The sequence below is a fragment of the Mastigoproctus giganteus genome, chromosome 3 (genome assembly GCF_048544385.1).
Source record: "Mastigoproctus giganteus isolate SK-2022 chromosome 3, ASM4854438v1, whole genome shotgun sequence".
In the NCBI taxonomy this organism is placed as follows: Eukaryota; Metazoa; Arthropoda; class Arachnida; order Uropygi; family Thelyphonidae; genus Mastigoproctus; species Mastigoproctus giganteus.
Window position 1 is genome coordinate 203,900,841 of NC_143577.1, and position 15,729 is coordinate 203,916,569.

General features: G+C 36.3%; 1 protein-coding gene across 1 annotated transcript; it reads right to left on the minus strand.

The window, feature by feature from the left end:
• Positions 1-366: 366 nt before the first annotated feature.
• LOC150088614 (uncharacterized) lies at positions 367-15,502 on the minus strand. The gene is made up of 4 exons (XM_090370267.1): positions 15,348-15,502; positions 5,830-6,115; positions 5,692-5,760; positions 367-516 (listed from the first exon to the last, which is right to left on the minus strand). Exons 1-4 carry the CDS (start codon positions 15,500-15,502, stop codon positions 367-369), a joined length of 660 nt encoding a protein of 219 aa, XP_090226393.1.
• Between the last annotated feature and the right edge of the window lie 227 nt (positions 15,503-15,729).

The following is a 15,729-nucleotide window of genomic DNA, read 5'->3' on the forward strand; positions in this document are numbered from 1 at the left end:
AGTCTGCTGCCTGCAAGGGCAGCATGACATAAAAAAAGAAAAGAATTGCAATGTAATGCGAAGCAAACGAAAAGAACATTAACGAAAGCAGTTTAATGTTACAAAGAAATAGCACAACTTGTGGAATTTCTTGCATCGCACAGAATGCACGAGTCTGTATTACATTGTAAAGTTGGCTAGCATCGTCCTTTGTATTTACAATAAAATTGAAACTACATTAAACAGTAAAAAAAATAAAAGTTTATTCGCATATATAACCTTTCACACATGAGACTGTTCTCTGCTTAATATGGAAACGCAGCCAAGATGAGATCTAAAATGGACTGTGTGAGAAAGTTCGCTTTGTCCAAAGTTCAACAACGGTAATCACGAAACGTTGGAAAGAAGGTCCTGCATGCCCTGAATTACATGACGGGCCATGAACTTGTAAACAGCAAACCACGCGTCCTCCATTTCCTGAGTCATTTCTTCCTGATGAACGATAGCTAAACCGCTTCGTGTGGCATCCCACAATTCCTGTATAAATAACAAAAAAAAAAAAAAAAAAAAAAAAAAAAAATGAGAATTTAATCAAAAATTATAAAAATAGAATATCTTTTTCATCATGAACTTGGTCCGGCTTAGGTCTTTTAAGACCTGTTCCGTTGTAGCTCTTGGAGGTGGTCTTGATCTCGCCATCATTGTCTTGATCAACGTCTCTCTTGTTGTTGTTTGATTATTAGGAGCATTAGCAACTAAGGCCATATTGCTCCGGGATATGCGGTGGTCATTCCCTGACCTTTCCGCATCCTCCGTATTTCGTGGTGACGGGCTTGAACCCCGGTCTAATCAAGAAGCGTGTGCTAAGCACCGCTGCTCCTTCCCACCTGGCTACGGAGGCGCCACGTCTCTCTTGCCAGTAGGTTTGTAGTTAAAGGCTAATTTTGGGATCCGGTCTGGGTTCATTCTTTCTGTGTGGCTGATCCATTTTTCCTGATACCGTTTTATGTCATTTACTATGTTATCTACTTTTAATTTCTCGCAGATATCTAAATTTCTTTGGTGGTCTTAAAAATCTCATTTGTGCTGCTTCTAGTTTGTGTGCATCTTTCTTATTTATGACCCAAGTCTCACAGCTGTAGAAGAGGGCTGGTTTTGAAGTGATGTTGTGAAGTCGTAATTTTGTTTCAGTTGTCATTTGTTTTCCGAAGTGGCGTTTAATCGTTCCATTCATTTTATTATATTTTTGTAGTTTAGTGTGGATGTCTTTCCTTTCATTTGATATTAAATTTCCCAAATATGTGAAGTCAGATATTTGTTCTATTATTTTTTCATCAATAACAATTTTGACTCTTTGTATGTTTTTTCCACATAATCCCATTGATTTTGTTTTTGAGGTGGAGATTTTCATCTCGTACTTTTTACCTATTTTATTAAGTTCATTTGCTGCTATCTGTAGTTCATCTTCGCATTTTGCAATTATAACTTGATCATCAGCATATAATATAGTTTGGATTTTATTCCTGTTGTTCGACTATATTCCGTTGTTAATTGTTTCTTTCCATTCTTTAAGAATTTTATTGATGTAGATATTGAATAAATTTGGTGATAGTCCACATCCTTGTTTCACTCCTTTATTGGTGTTAATTGGGTGGCGCCTCAGTAGCCAGGTTGGCAGGAGCAGTAGTGCACAGCACACGCTTCTTGATTAGACCGGGGTTCGAGCCCGTACCCACCAAATACAGAGGATGCGGCAGGTCACTGAATGACCACCGCATATTCCCAGCCCGGATAAAGGGTAAGGGTTGGCGTCAGGAAGGGCATCCGGCCGTAAAAAAATTGCATGCCAAAACAATAAAAACGCTGACCCCCACATAATAATGGGAAAAAGGCGAGGATAAACAAAAAAAAAAAAAATTTGGTGTTAATTGGGTCTGATATAGGCTTTCGATCGCTTTCCGGAGTTGGGTTGGGATACTTTCTTCACGTAGAATCTGCCAAAGTTTTTCCCGGTTTACATTGTCATATGCTTTTTCATAATCAATAAAGAGCAGAAATGTTGGTAGATTGAATTCTCTTCTTTTCTCCTAAATTTGTTGCAGTGAGAAAATGGCATCTATTGTGCTTCTCCCTTTTCTGATCCCACATTATTCTTCTTCTAAGAATTGTTCACTGTATTATTTATTAAGTTTGTTCTTTAGTATATTAGAGTATAGCTTCGAAGCAGTTGATAGCAGTGTTATCCCTCTGTGGTTGTTATGGTTATTTCTGGAGCCTTTTTGTGTAAATTTATTACTATTCCTGTTTCCCAATCTTTAGGTATCTGTTGCTTATGCCATATAATGTTAAATAATTTTAGTAGTGCGTTTTTAATAAGGTGCCACCATATTTAATAGTTCTACATTCAAATTATCCATGCCTGGGCTTTTTCAGTTTTTTGATTTTTGTAATATTAACTCTAGTTCTTCACCTTCGGTTACCACAGATTCATCTTCCCACTCTTCCTTAGTCCTAGGACTATACCATAGTTTATAATAGTGTTGCTTCCATTCTGCTTGGGAGATGGTGTTGATTTTTATTTGATCATTTGTGTCTAGTTGTAATTTCTTAAAAATTTCGAAACCTCTTCTCTGTGGGCCCGTGATATCACGTTCTAAGGATTTAACAAATTTATCCCAGTCATCTTGTCGGATTCTTCTGGTTAGTTTTCTGACTTCTGCTCTAAGCTTTTTATATTTTATGTGTAGATGTAAGTTCTTTAGTTTATAGGTCTTTTTTTCTCATTGATTGTTTGTTTCAATTTTTCATTCCAAGTTCTTAGCCAGTTTTTATTTTCTATAGGTTTATATCCAAGACTTTCTTCAGCAGCTTCCAGAGTTAATTTTTTCATGTTTGACCAGATTTCCTCAACATTATCATTTTCATCTGATTCGAGTTTATCTTTCAATCGACTTTCATACAGGAATTTAGTGCTTTCGTCTTCCAACAAATGTATTTTTAATTTCTTAGTAGTTTTTGTTGGTATTTTCTTCTTTTTATTAAGATAATTTCTTTTTATTTTGAAAGTGCTTTCTACTAGGTAGTGATCACTGTCAATTTCACTGCCTCTGAATACTCTGGTGTCTCTAATTTTGTCATTTAAATTTTCATTAATCTTTATAGACTTTTATGTTTCTTGCTTCCCATGTGAATTTATAGATATTCTTAAAAAAGTATTTGTAATTTTAAGTTTATTAAAAATGCAGAAGTCTATCAGGCATCTTCCATTATTGTTGACCACGGGTTCGGATTCTAATCCTATACATTTGTCTACTGATTGAGCACCAACCCTTGCATTAAAATCTCCTGCTAGTATGAGATACTCGTTTTTGTTAGTTTGGTCTATGATCTGTTGTAATTCGTCATAAAATTCTGCGGTTTCACTAATGTTGCCTTCTACTGGTGCGTAGATGCCAATGATTGTTATTGTATAAGATAGAATTTTTAGTCTTAATTTCAATATTCTGGGTGATATCCAAGAGTAGTCTAATATTTTGTTTTCCCATTCTTTCTTTACTATAACAGCAACTCCCGATGATGCCCACATTTCACTTGGTACGCCGGAGTATATCATTATGAAGTTACCTATTTCTTTGGATCCTTTGTTCTTCTTTTTTGTTTCAGTAATGACTGCTATGTCAATATTTCTATTTTCTAGTTCCATGGTCAATTCATCTAATTTGTGATTAACGTTCCAAAAAAAACGTTCTAAAGTTGCTATTTTAAGTTCCTTAATCGTAGTCCTATATCCATTGCCTAGGTCATTATCCTTGAGATCCATCCAGTTTTTTTATGTTTCAGCTTATTTCGGGTATTTGGAATATCCCCAAGATAAGTTACCAGCCTTTCGCGGAGTAAATCTAGTGGTGGGGCTGCCACTTTATAGCCTACAGACAGGCTTCAAGTACAGCCTTTCCTCTGTAAGTGATGGGGCAGTTTATAACGCTGTGACTCGGCCGCCAGAGCCTCATCTGTGGAAACGGATCAGTTAGCCATGAGAAGGTGAGGTTGACATATCTTTTTCTCTCCTTAATTTTATTTCAGTAAGTATACTGCAATTTAATAAACAGGGTATGATAAATACCCTGTTTGTGCTTAATAAAACCCACAAGCCAGCGAGAGCAGCTAAGGAATAAGCATTTACAAGTACACTGAGTGGCCACTTAATTAGGCACACCTACCCTTTTCATGAAATGTAGAGCAGGTAGAGCAAAGCATGCTTGTACCATGCCATATAAAGCGAGTGGGAAAATACGTAGGGATGCTGTATATGTGCAATCCACTATGAGAATGGGTATGACAAAAGATTTAGGTGACTTTCAACGTGGCATGGTACTTGGTGCTAGACGCGTTACTACAAGTATCTCGTAAACTGCAATCCTGCTGAGATTTTCAAATACCACTGTGTCTCGGGTCCAATATCGGTCCAATATTGGTCCAATAACTAAATAACGTCCATTTAAGGGCGATCCTGAGGCCGGAAAGAGCTCGTTGATGATAGAGGCTCACGAAGGCTGAAAAGGCCTTTTGCAAGGTAACAAAGTACACAGTCAATCAAATAACAATCTAGTACAACAGCGATAACCAAAAAGGCATTTCAGAAAGCATAACTCGTTGTAGCTTGCGACGGAATGCGGTTCAGTCGACGATTAAACCGCATTCCGCTACTTTCAAAAATAAAAATAAAAAGGTATAACTTACAGTGGGCTGAGAAACACCACTAATGGAAAAACGTTGCAGATCAGATGAATCCTGGTTCTGGACGTTTCACGTTGATAGAGGCCAAATATGACGGAAATAGAATGAGTCGGTGGACCCATCTTTCCGGCTCAACAAAGCAGGCTGGTGGTGAAGGTGTAGGGAGTAGTTTTGTGGTACACACTGGCCTTTTGACACCAGCTGAGAAACGTTTGGATGCCATAAGTTATCTGGAAGTTGTTTCCAATCAGGCACGGGAGAGTATAATGGTTTTTCCATTTGTCACTAGTTTGGAGAGATCTGGGTTCGATTCCTCTCAATGAAAGTCCCTCAGTCGATGATTGGAGGAATTTCTAAATCCTCTTCAATCGGAGTTGTCATTAGCCGACCTCAGGTGGAATGAATACGGTTTTCCCCATGAGTTAGTCTGACTTTTTCAGTCAGCACAATGCAAATCGGACGTGAAAATATACGTTTGTATACAGATATATTAATAGTGATACAATATTGTCTGAATCGCTGATATGCCTAAAACCAAACAACAAAAACCGACCAGGCGTATTACTTCATGGTTGCAGTACATTCATCTACAAATTAATTCTTCCAACAGTTTGGAGAGATCTGGGTTCGATTCCTCTCAATGAAAGTCCCTCAGTCGATGATTGGAGGAATTTCTAAATCCTCTTCAATCGGAGTTGTCATTAGCCGACCTCAGGTGGAATGAATACGGTTTTCCCCATGAGTTAGTCTGACTTTTTCAGTCAGCACAATGCAAATCGGACGTGAAAATATACGTTTGTATACAGATATATTAATAGTGATACAATATTGTCTGAATCGCTGATATGCCTAAAACCAAACAACAAAAACCGACCAGGCGTATTACTTCATGGTTGCAGTACATTCATCTACAAATTAATTCTTCCAACAGAGTAATGCACCAGGTGATTGGAGAACTGCGCATTCTCCAATTACCTGAGTCCATGTCCTTAGGAACACGGACTGTTCGGAGGGCTGGGACGACTCCCTATTACGCAGCTGAACCTAATAAAATGTATATAAACCGGTAAATTGAGTAGCCAATGAGAAAATAGTAGAAAAGAAAATACTTACGTCGAACATATCTTTCGTCACATTAGCCTCTGCATGCTTGGCTCCTAAGTCATATAGTATCTTGGACAATCCTGAAGTATCCTCAATATTTTTTATTGCCCTTCCAAAAAAATGTAGGAGGATTACTGTATGGCGCTTCACTTCATCCTTGTCTACTACGACTATTTCTTCATCTGTAACATCTACCGGCGAAGGCCTTTTGTCTGGTTCTAATTCTGGCAACTCATCTTTCTGGGAAGGAATAAACCTAAATAACTGAACCAACTCCGGGCAGTCTTCTAGAAGCCTGTAAAAAAAAAAAAAAAAAAAAATATATATATATATATATATACATACACACATACACACAAACTCCACACAGGACTAAAGTAACAGCAACGTCAGGCTACATGGGACTAAAATGAGGAGACTTATTTGAATAATGTCTGATGATAGGATCTGGCAAGATTCTTGAAACGCTAACTTCGTAATAAGTTTAGAAATTAGGTCAAAGCACTTAATTAATAAATTAACTTTGTACTATCCATGTGGTAAAAGAGTTCTTCTTTTCAAAAAAATTTCATGAATGGTGAATTAATTTTTAAATAAATATTAAAAAATTGATATTGTATTAATTTTTAATTTTTCACCACGTATCATCGTTTCCAAATTATGTTAACAGTAGCAGGTTATGAGGCCCCTTTTGCTATTTGTGATATGCTAGGATTAACCACTCCAAGTCTGTACAAGAAGTTCTCAATATAATCTGTTGCAATCTTGTTTCATCTGATTACAAACCAATTCAAGGACTCCCATCAGGTGTCCTTAAACAAGTATGGTTGTGTCTGGATGCCCTTGCGAATCGCGCAATAAATAGCGTCATTGATCTCCCAATTCCTATGGAAAAAGTGTGTGTGTTCGATTCCCTTTGAAAACTGAATTCAAGAGGGGAGAATCAACATCCAGAGGACATATCTTTCTGTGACAACGTACTACTTTGGGCTCTAAAGCTGAAATTAGAGTACTACTTCAGTTAGGATGGAAAACATGGTATTCAGCCAAGAGGATTTGAAACTTTCGAAGAACAGGAGAAACTGTCAAGATGAACAATTTCCATCATCCAACAGAAGTGGTTAGACAGCTTTAATAGTTCATATTATTGAATGATTTGATAAATGTTTCTGATATGGTATGAGTAGGAGAAAGAAGTCCGTAACCCGAAAACCCCCTTATTTGATGAACAGAAGTTGTTGCTGCTGCTGCTGCAGTGTTTAAGGCGCATCAGCAACTTACGCCATATTGCAATGTTCTGTTTTGTGACGATTTACTGTTTTTGGACGAAAAACTCGAGTTTCCTGGAGGTGGGGGGAACCATGCTACGCCTGAGACTGACTAACTCAGAATTATGAAAAAGACCCATAAAAATTCCTCATGTCACTGACGGGATACAAACTCAGGTTTTTTCAAACCAAATGAAATCAATCTGAAATCAAGCCTTTGGTGTATATTAACTAGTTTTTACCCTAATGCATTTTAAGCCGTCGGGCTCTTAAATAGACCTTATCGTGATAATGAGAACCATTGTCTCTGTGCCCTAGAGATTAAATGATCATTATAAATAAAATAAACGTTACAATATATCTCAACAGTTCGTTCCACATAGTAAATAAGTAACTATGTCTTCAATCCAAGATGCGCATTTCCTTCGGCTGTATCTCATTCTTTCACTCTCTCTTGACTTCAGAATTCGATTGTATCAGGTAGTAAATATGTGGCCTAAGTACAGTATAATCATTTTAATATTGCGCTTTTCTGCAAATATCTCCTGCATAATAATACTGAATCTGCACATCTTATCTGATTTATTTTCTCCTCCCATCTTAATGTCTTCTATATCTTCTAGTTCCCAGAATAAGCTCCGTATACATTTTAAATAGAACTTGGGGTAGGACAAGGCCCTGTCTTGCTATTCTTCGAATCGTTCAGACAGGTTCGCCTTGAATTTCATTACCATTGTCAGATTCATGTAAGGAATTTTGATTAGCCTTGCATCTTTTCCGTCAACTTCTTTAAAATGCAAAACTTTCCAGAGTTTCTCATGTTTAATACATGAAATAACATTTGTTAAAATAGTTTTGAATAATGTAGCAAGCATAAATACATAGCTCTGCCTATCGTGCACCTTTATATTACTGTCTTTAGTTTAAGAATGTTCTGTCTCTCCCTTTTGTTTTCGTAAAAATCCGCTCTACCATTTTATTAACTGTTTTACTATAATAAAATTAAAATTATTCTTCATTGTTTTTCGATTTTCATTCCTTGTACGTGTTTTAATCACATGGCTTATCAAATTTATTCTTCTGAAATCAATACATCTGCTAATTTAAAAAAAAAAATCTATTTTGGCGATGCACAAAGATAATCAGAAGTTGCTGGACAATTAATGTTTAACAAATTGATTGTTTATTCAAGAATTCAATAACGTGTGGGCCTAAAATTGCAATTTCCAATAAGACAGTTGGCATTATTACCAATTGTGATTTTTCTGGTAATACTTTCGATCCTTCATTCCTCCTTCAACAGTCGAAGAAGGATCGTACTGTCCTTACCCTGACTCAACAGCTCAGCCCAAAAATGTTCTGCAGAATCCCAGTGCGGGGTGTTTGGTCTAAAAGAATGACTTCGATTCTACGAAGTCATTCTTTTAAATCGAATATCTAAAAAGCCTAGCTTTGTGATCGGGAGGATTATGATGCAGTAGTAATTTCCATAAAATATTCAACTTATTTTATGGAAACACTATATTCAATTTGCTTATAATAATACTACCCGGTGAAAATAACACTTCTGTATTAATATTTACAAAATCACTTGCCAATAAATATATAAATTAAAAACCTATTTTAATGCATTTGATTTTAAATCCATCACCTGCCAATAATTTTAGGAGTATTAAGTAATCAAGTGTTCATCTAAAGAAAGATTATTCCTAGTTGAATCAGCATAATATTCTTTTTCTAATCACTATACATACTGTTCACAGCGTATCCTTAGGATCTCTTAACTAATTTGTCATTACAAACTGCAATATTCTGGTTTTTAAAAGGAAAATCTTTAGTCTTCATCATTCAATGTCTTAAGATACGTATTATTCACGATATTCTTCAGCCATTCAAGTGCGTGCCCTTCTGTGAGAAACAAGCTGCACACGGAGATGTAAAGATCTCATGGGAACTGTTCGGCAATCTGGCGGAAGGTGGGGGAGCCCAGAATTTATAGTTTCAACACCGGTAGAATAGTATAAAGTGGGTAAAAACATATGGTGATGACATGTTTGCAACAGATAAAAAATGAATGGAATAATTTCACACATTTACGATGATTTTAATCCAAATATGATATTCGAAAGATGCGTGACAACAGATCTTCATGACTATTTGCCATGTTGTTGGAAAATAATTTCAATTTTTTACAAGATTCTTCAATACCCCCCCCCCCTCCCAAAATATTTATAACTGATATGGATGGACTAGTCATATAAGGTGTTTGAGTGGTTCAGACTAACAGTTCTGAGAAATTCAAAGCTCACCTGTCTTGTTGCCTACGTTAGGAGGGCAACAAGGTGATATATACATATATATATATATATATATATAATTAAAAAAGAGTTGGTCTAATCATATAAACGATATAGTGTTAATCATTTATTTCTTTTATCATGTTAAAAATGAATTGGGGTTAAATACTAAAATTATGATTAATTTTTCTATTATGTTTTTCTGTTTTAAATTAGAGTGTAGATAAGTGTATATGGTCTAAAGGTAATGTCTTTGATTCGAAGCTGATTAACCACATAGTAAAGAAGACCGTAGAGTTAATAATGGATAAGAATATTTGAGAAAGCAATAAAAGAAAACAAAAAATTACATATGAAGTACAAGTTGTTTCCACTTTAAAAGTTGAACAAAAAAATCGCATTGCATCAAGTTATACCATTGCGGCGTCATCCTTTAGCGTGAGATAAATTTTAGTAAGATATTCTTTTGTAATTGAAAATGAGCTAGTGATGATTTTTGATTTAACGAAAATTGTTATGTCTCTAATATAAAGTTTTACAAGGAATATAATATTTGGTTGAGGGTTAGCTTCCTGCCTAATGTAATTGGAAGAAAATACCTAAATTTGTGTCTTTTCCCTTTTTTTTTCTTTTTTTTTTTTTTTTTTTTTCTAAAGGGAAACGTTGTTAAGCAAAATGGTTTTTGTATGGTATGCATTCCAAAGATTCTTCCTGTTGACAATGGACTCCTAATGCCACAACGAGCTGTATTAGATATGTAAAGTTGATGTGAAAAATAATGGTATTATTATTAGAATCCTAATTTGCTTAAATTTTCGGAAACTACTGTCTTTCGTGGGTAGTACAGTTGATACACAATCCCCACACCGGAAGGAAAAACCTGAGTTCGAATCCAGTCAATAAATTTTTATGGGCCTTTTTCACAACGTGGCTCAGTTAGTCGGTCTCAGGCGAGGGCAGCGTGGTTTTTTATCCAGGAAATTCGCGTTTTTAAGTCCGATAAACAGGAAAAACACCACAGAGCACACACACACACACACACACAATTTACAAACATAATATATATGTAGCAATATAGCCAAGCCTCTGATGCACCTAAAAAGATAAAATAACAATAAGAAACGACGGAATTTTAAAAATTTGGGAAAACCCTTTCTTCAAAACCAAATAGCCTTTTCAGAAACAGTTATCCCTCATAACACAATGTTCGGCTGTCTCCACAGTTACGAACGAAAAGTCTTTCTACTGCTTAGGGTCAGGAGTGTGTGGAAATTCACCAACACAATCATTAATTACATATTTCGTTTTTACTGGTGAAAACCAATAGATTATTTTTAAAACCTCATAAATGTAATGATAACAGCCACTTTTTCTACTTCTAATGCTGTTTTATAAGCACACGTTTTGATATACTCAATGTTATATGAATAAGATATTCTTTAACAACTGCATTGTGGCATGCAAATCAAAAAAGTTGTTTGATCTTGTTGTAACAGACTACAAATAAAATCATTGCCATCATACTCGCAGTTTAAACGAAAGTTATTGACACAGTTCATGTTTCAGCTGACAGACATTGCCATACCGTAGTGAGTATCCCTAAGCATTAGAGACTTCCCGGCTATAATGAGAAATTGCATGAAAATCGATCATGGAAATTTTCTAAACTTTTGTACGCATGCTCAAATGGATTAATGTGGAAATACAGTTGCCCTGTCTAGCGTTTTAAATGCGGGAAGGCGGTTAAATCTTCCTTAATCATTGTGCACGTGGTACACGCTTCGCCCATTAGCAACGTGCTCCTTATGCTCTATTTACAAGGCCCTCCTGGCGTTCCTTAAGTTAGATAATTCCAATCCAAAATGCCAATCTCTTAGGTACATAAAAGTATATTTGAATTTCAGATCTAAAGCGCTTTGCTCAATAATATTTTACTTTGTAAGCTAATTCACACTGTGTAATATTCGAAAGGCGAAGAATATTGATTGCACGCAACACAACTCTTCGACATAAAATGAACTGAGATAATGGTTATCCCTAATCGAAGATTTTAACTTAGGAAAGATTCTTTAGAAATAAGTAAAGAAGGATTGGAGATTCTTTAGAAATAAGTAAAGAAGGATTGGAGATTCTTTAGAAATAAGTAAAGAAGGATTTGAGATTCTTTAGAACAACAATCTAAAGCACTGATGATACAAGAATAAAGCATTGATAGTACAGGACCGTTTTAAGCCCAATATCTTTCAAAAGTGTGCACATAGAGCAAAACTTAATTTATACAACAAAAATTAGTGAGTCTCGGCGAAGGTGTCGTGAGTGTCGTAAAATAACACAAATTATAGATAAATCGTATTAACGCTCATGGCTTCAGAACTTCCTCTGAAAAAAACCCAACCCAAATCCTATTTTATTCTTTCAGAAAGCGTCTTTAAATAATCTTTCGCAAACCGAATTTATTTACCTAAAAAAATATAGTTAGAAAATGACGCTACCACGTAGTTGTTTTCCATTAAGTTTATTATTATATTAATACCACTTTTATACCACGTGAAATTAATAATATAGTTTATTAGGCTGTTTGCCTACATTACTATACATTAATGTGACGTTTCGGGTATCTTAATGATACCTAGCATCAGACCATGCTGTTGGGGAAACAGAAAACCAAAAAGGTTACAAATTTTTAATATTTTAGAAAATTACAGTTACAATTACCAATACTACACTTACAATTACCAAATTTTTACAATTACATTTAGAATTATCAATATTACAATTTTCAAATTACGATTCTAAATTTGCAATTTGTAATATTGGTAATTCCTTTGGCAAGGGACCAGAATGTTCAACTACTATTTGGACAAGAAGCAAGTTTTAGAAATCTAGTTTTGTTTGATTAATTGTTGCGAGTTTTGGTGTAGGCAGAAAATGAACATGGAAATTTAGATACAAGCCAATTGCGATATGCAACATTCTTATCTTGAACAGCCATTTTCACTTTTATTGGAAATCAAAGGTTTAGATAAATGAGAAGATTTTAAGCTGGAGTGTGGAATAAAGGATTTTTTTTCAGAGAAATATCGTAGATCATTCCATTCTGCATTCTTGTAATGCCAAACAACACGAGGTTGATAATGGCCACAAGAGAAAGGCTCCACTGGAGAAGAGACCTTTACCAAGTTGCTATCTGAGGTGCCTGGAGGATCACTCACCTCGATCGTGTACTTAGAAGGATTGTTTGTGAGAAAAATATCAAGCACGTTGGCTGCGTGGTTAGGATTGTCTGGTATTCAGGTAGGTAAATGAACAATCTGTGCGAGGTCATTAGTAATTGCAAAAGCCTCGGCATCTTGACCAGCTGGGACCGTGTGACTAGAAAACGGAGGGCAGCTGGAGTTGTGAAGTTTAAAATCGTCAAGGAAAATTACCTCTGTTAGGAAAGTTGGACTGGAGAAATCAAGTCTCAGAGTTCCAAGTGATTAGTGGAATTGGGAGAACGATAGAGGCAACAGGTGAATTTAACAGAATGTGGCAGAGAGATTTTAAGCCAGAGAAGATCGAAAAAAAGAGATTACAAATTATTAAGTTTCTGACAGGGAATATCAGAACGGACATACGCACAAGTACCACCTTGGAAGCTGTTGTTGTTATTAGGTTTTAGAAGCATCGGCGATTAAGGCCATGTTGCTCCGGGTATATTGTCTGTAAATTGCGCGTGTTCGGAGATCGATTTTCTGTTTGCTGGACGAAAAACCCGAGTTTCCGGGGGAGAACTATGCTACCCTCGCTTGAGACTGACTAACTCAGCCACGTTGTAAAAAAGCCCCATAAAAATTCCTCCCTTCATCGACCGGATTCAAACTGGGGTATTTTCTGCCTGATGTGGGGAGGACGGCGACCTTTGTAGCAAAAGAAATCATACAGTGAATAATTGGGTCAACTGAGATGAGCACTGGTTGAATCAACAGATAACTAGGATTCTGTGAGAAACAGAAGTCTCAAGGGGAGCAGAGTGGTATCGTCACAATCCTCCCCACACCAGGTGGAAAAGGGCCGAATTCGAATCCCGTCGATGACGCGAGGAACTTTAATGGGCTTTTTTTTCACTCCGTGGCTGAGTTAGTTGGTCTCAGGCGTAGATAGCAACGTTTTTACCCAAGAAACAGCGGTTTTTCGTCCAGGAAAACAGTCAAATCGACTGTAGAACATACATAATTAATAGACATAAGAGACGCAGCACGGCAGATGAATTTAATTATTCGGTTTCCTAAAAATAATATTTTTTTTTTTTTTTTTTTTTTGTCAGAAACAGTACATGGGGTTTGGCATATTGTAAGTAGAAATGGACATTACTGAGATTATAACTGAAGCCACGTATATTTTTAAAATGAAAGACCAAGTGTTAGAGAGGTTTAGATCTTTTCGCAGATAAGTTTGTTCTGTTAGGTTGACAATTCATGATGTACACAGTAGTAAAAAAGGTGGGGCGGACATGCTGTATGAAGTAATGAAATTTTTGGATATGGCGTACACATGGCAAGAATATACCCAGCTCCTTGACATAAAGTGACAATGCTCCCCGCATATATACTACTCGGACCCCTTCCAGTCGCTATCTGGCAGAGTAGAGACAGCGAAATTATACACTAGCTGATCCCTAAGCCTCCTAGAGAGTTACCAATAGGTTCGTTCCGGTGGAGGAACGAACCTATTGGAACTATCTAGAGGCCGGCCTGCGAACACCGTTTTAGAGCTATACTCTCGAGATGTAAGAAAGATTGAATCTAGACAGGATGTCCATAACCTCAAAAGACATCAGTCATACTCCATGATGGTAGAGATGGAAGGTTGCCGGAGCTTTGCTCTGGAGACTAAACATGGATTCCACCAATTCAAGCCTTCACTAAGAAAAGTGATGATACTGCACCGGTTGATCAGAATCATCTCCCATCTAATATTGCCAGGTAACACAGAGGAACGGCATTCCTCTGTGTGGTGTGGGCGCCACACCTCGATTCCTGCTTACACCTGGGTGGTCACCTCCCGTATGCTAGGTGCAATATTTCAGGACTTGCACAAGGGGTTATACTAAGGGTTACTAACAGTCCCACCATCTTGAAGGTGCAAGAAGAGGATCTGGCTGTCACAGACAGACTGAACGCCGAAATTAGGTCCACTTGACTTGAGAGTCCCCCGAATATCAGTTCCATCAGCGTTTTAGACTCCCAAGTAGCAAGCCCAGCTTGGCATAAATAAGAGAATGTGTGTGACTGCTAGCAAAACAGTTCTGCTCCCCACAATCACCTCCTACTTCCAACCACCCCGGCTCATTTTTTCCTGTCCTTCTCTTAAAACGACTTCATACAATAAAGAAAATCCTCTCTTCCCTCACTTTCACCTAAGAGAAGGGGGCGAATATACTGATTTATTTCATCCTGATATAGCTAAAATTTAAATTTACGCAATTAATCCTGTTTTGCACATACCATACGAGCCGTTTTCTCCAAACCTTTTACGAGAATTTTACATTATGGATTTATTCCAAATCTGCATCCCTTAGTGCTTCTTAACCTGAATTTTCCAATCGGCCTTGGTGCGACTTACTGGGTACCATATATTATTATTTGCTCTTTGCTTTTAGTTTTAAATCGTATAATATCTTTCTGTACGAAGCCCAAATAACAATTTGCCTGCTGAACAAGAAATTCCTTGAGAGTCCTTTAATAATGGTTAAAAAAATGAAAAAAAGGTCTACTTTCAAAGACCCTTTGCAATCATAAAACGCATTTCTCGTTGAAAAAATACCCCAAGAAAACATTATCTGATCACTAAAAAATAAACACATAATTTTTTTTAATGTTGAGTTAAAATGGTGAGAAAAATTGAGAAAAAAAACTGAATATTTACTGCAACAGCTCATTAAATACTCAACTTGATAGTTCAAATGTTAATTCTGACTTACTTGGTAGTAACCAAATCGGCTACCCCTGATATATTTTGTGACATGAACTCCCAAGATGATTTTAGTAGGGATATTTGCTTGGCACTGAGAGACTTTGAAAGTTGTTTTTCGCTTTTACCTTTCATTATCTTATGACGACTTCCAAAGCACCCCATGGTGACCCACAAGGGTTTTACTAAAGCGTTAAAACAAATAAATAAATAAATTCACATATAAAATAAATTAAAATTGAGAAAAACTTTAATTTAAAGACTTTTTTAAAAATTTTAAATTATCATTTAATTTATTTCATCAGCGTTGTTTTGGTGTTTGACCAAATTATTCTGGGCATTTCAGCCTTTTCGCAATATTCTGGCTTAAATTGTCTAAGAAGTGTTCACAA

What these genes read in the sequence shown, in the direction of transcription:
- LOC150088614 (XM_090370267.1), bottom strand. Translation starts at nt 15,502, where the DNA reads ATGGGGTGCTTTGGAAGTCGTCATAAGATAATGAAAGGTAAAAGCGAA. An exon ending in GCCGATTTGGTTACTACCAA is followed by an intron (nt 6,116 to 15,347) that starts GTAAGTCAGAAT and finishes TTTTTTTTACAG; the next exon opens with GCTTCTAGAAGACTGCCCGG. An exon ending in TGACGAAAGATATGTTCGAC is followed by an intron (nt 5,761 to 5,829) that starts GTAAGTATTTTC and finishes ACATTTTATTAG; the next exon opens with GTTCAGCTGCGTAATAGGGA.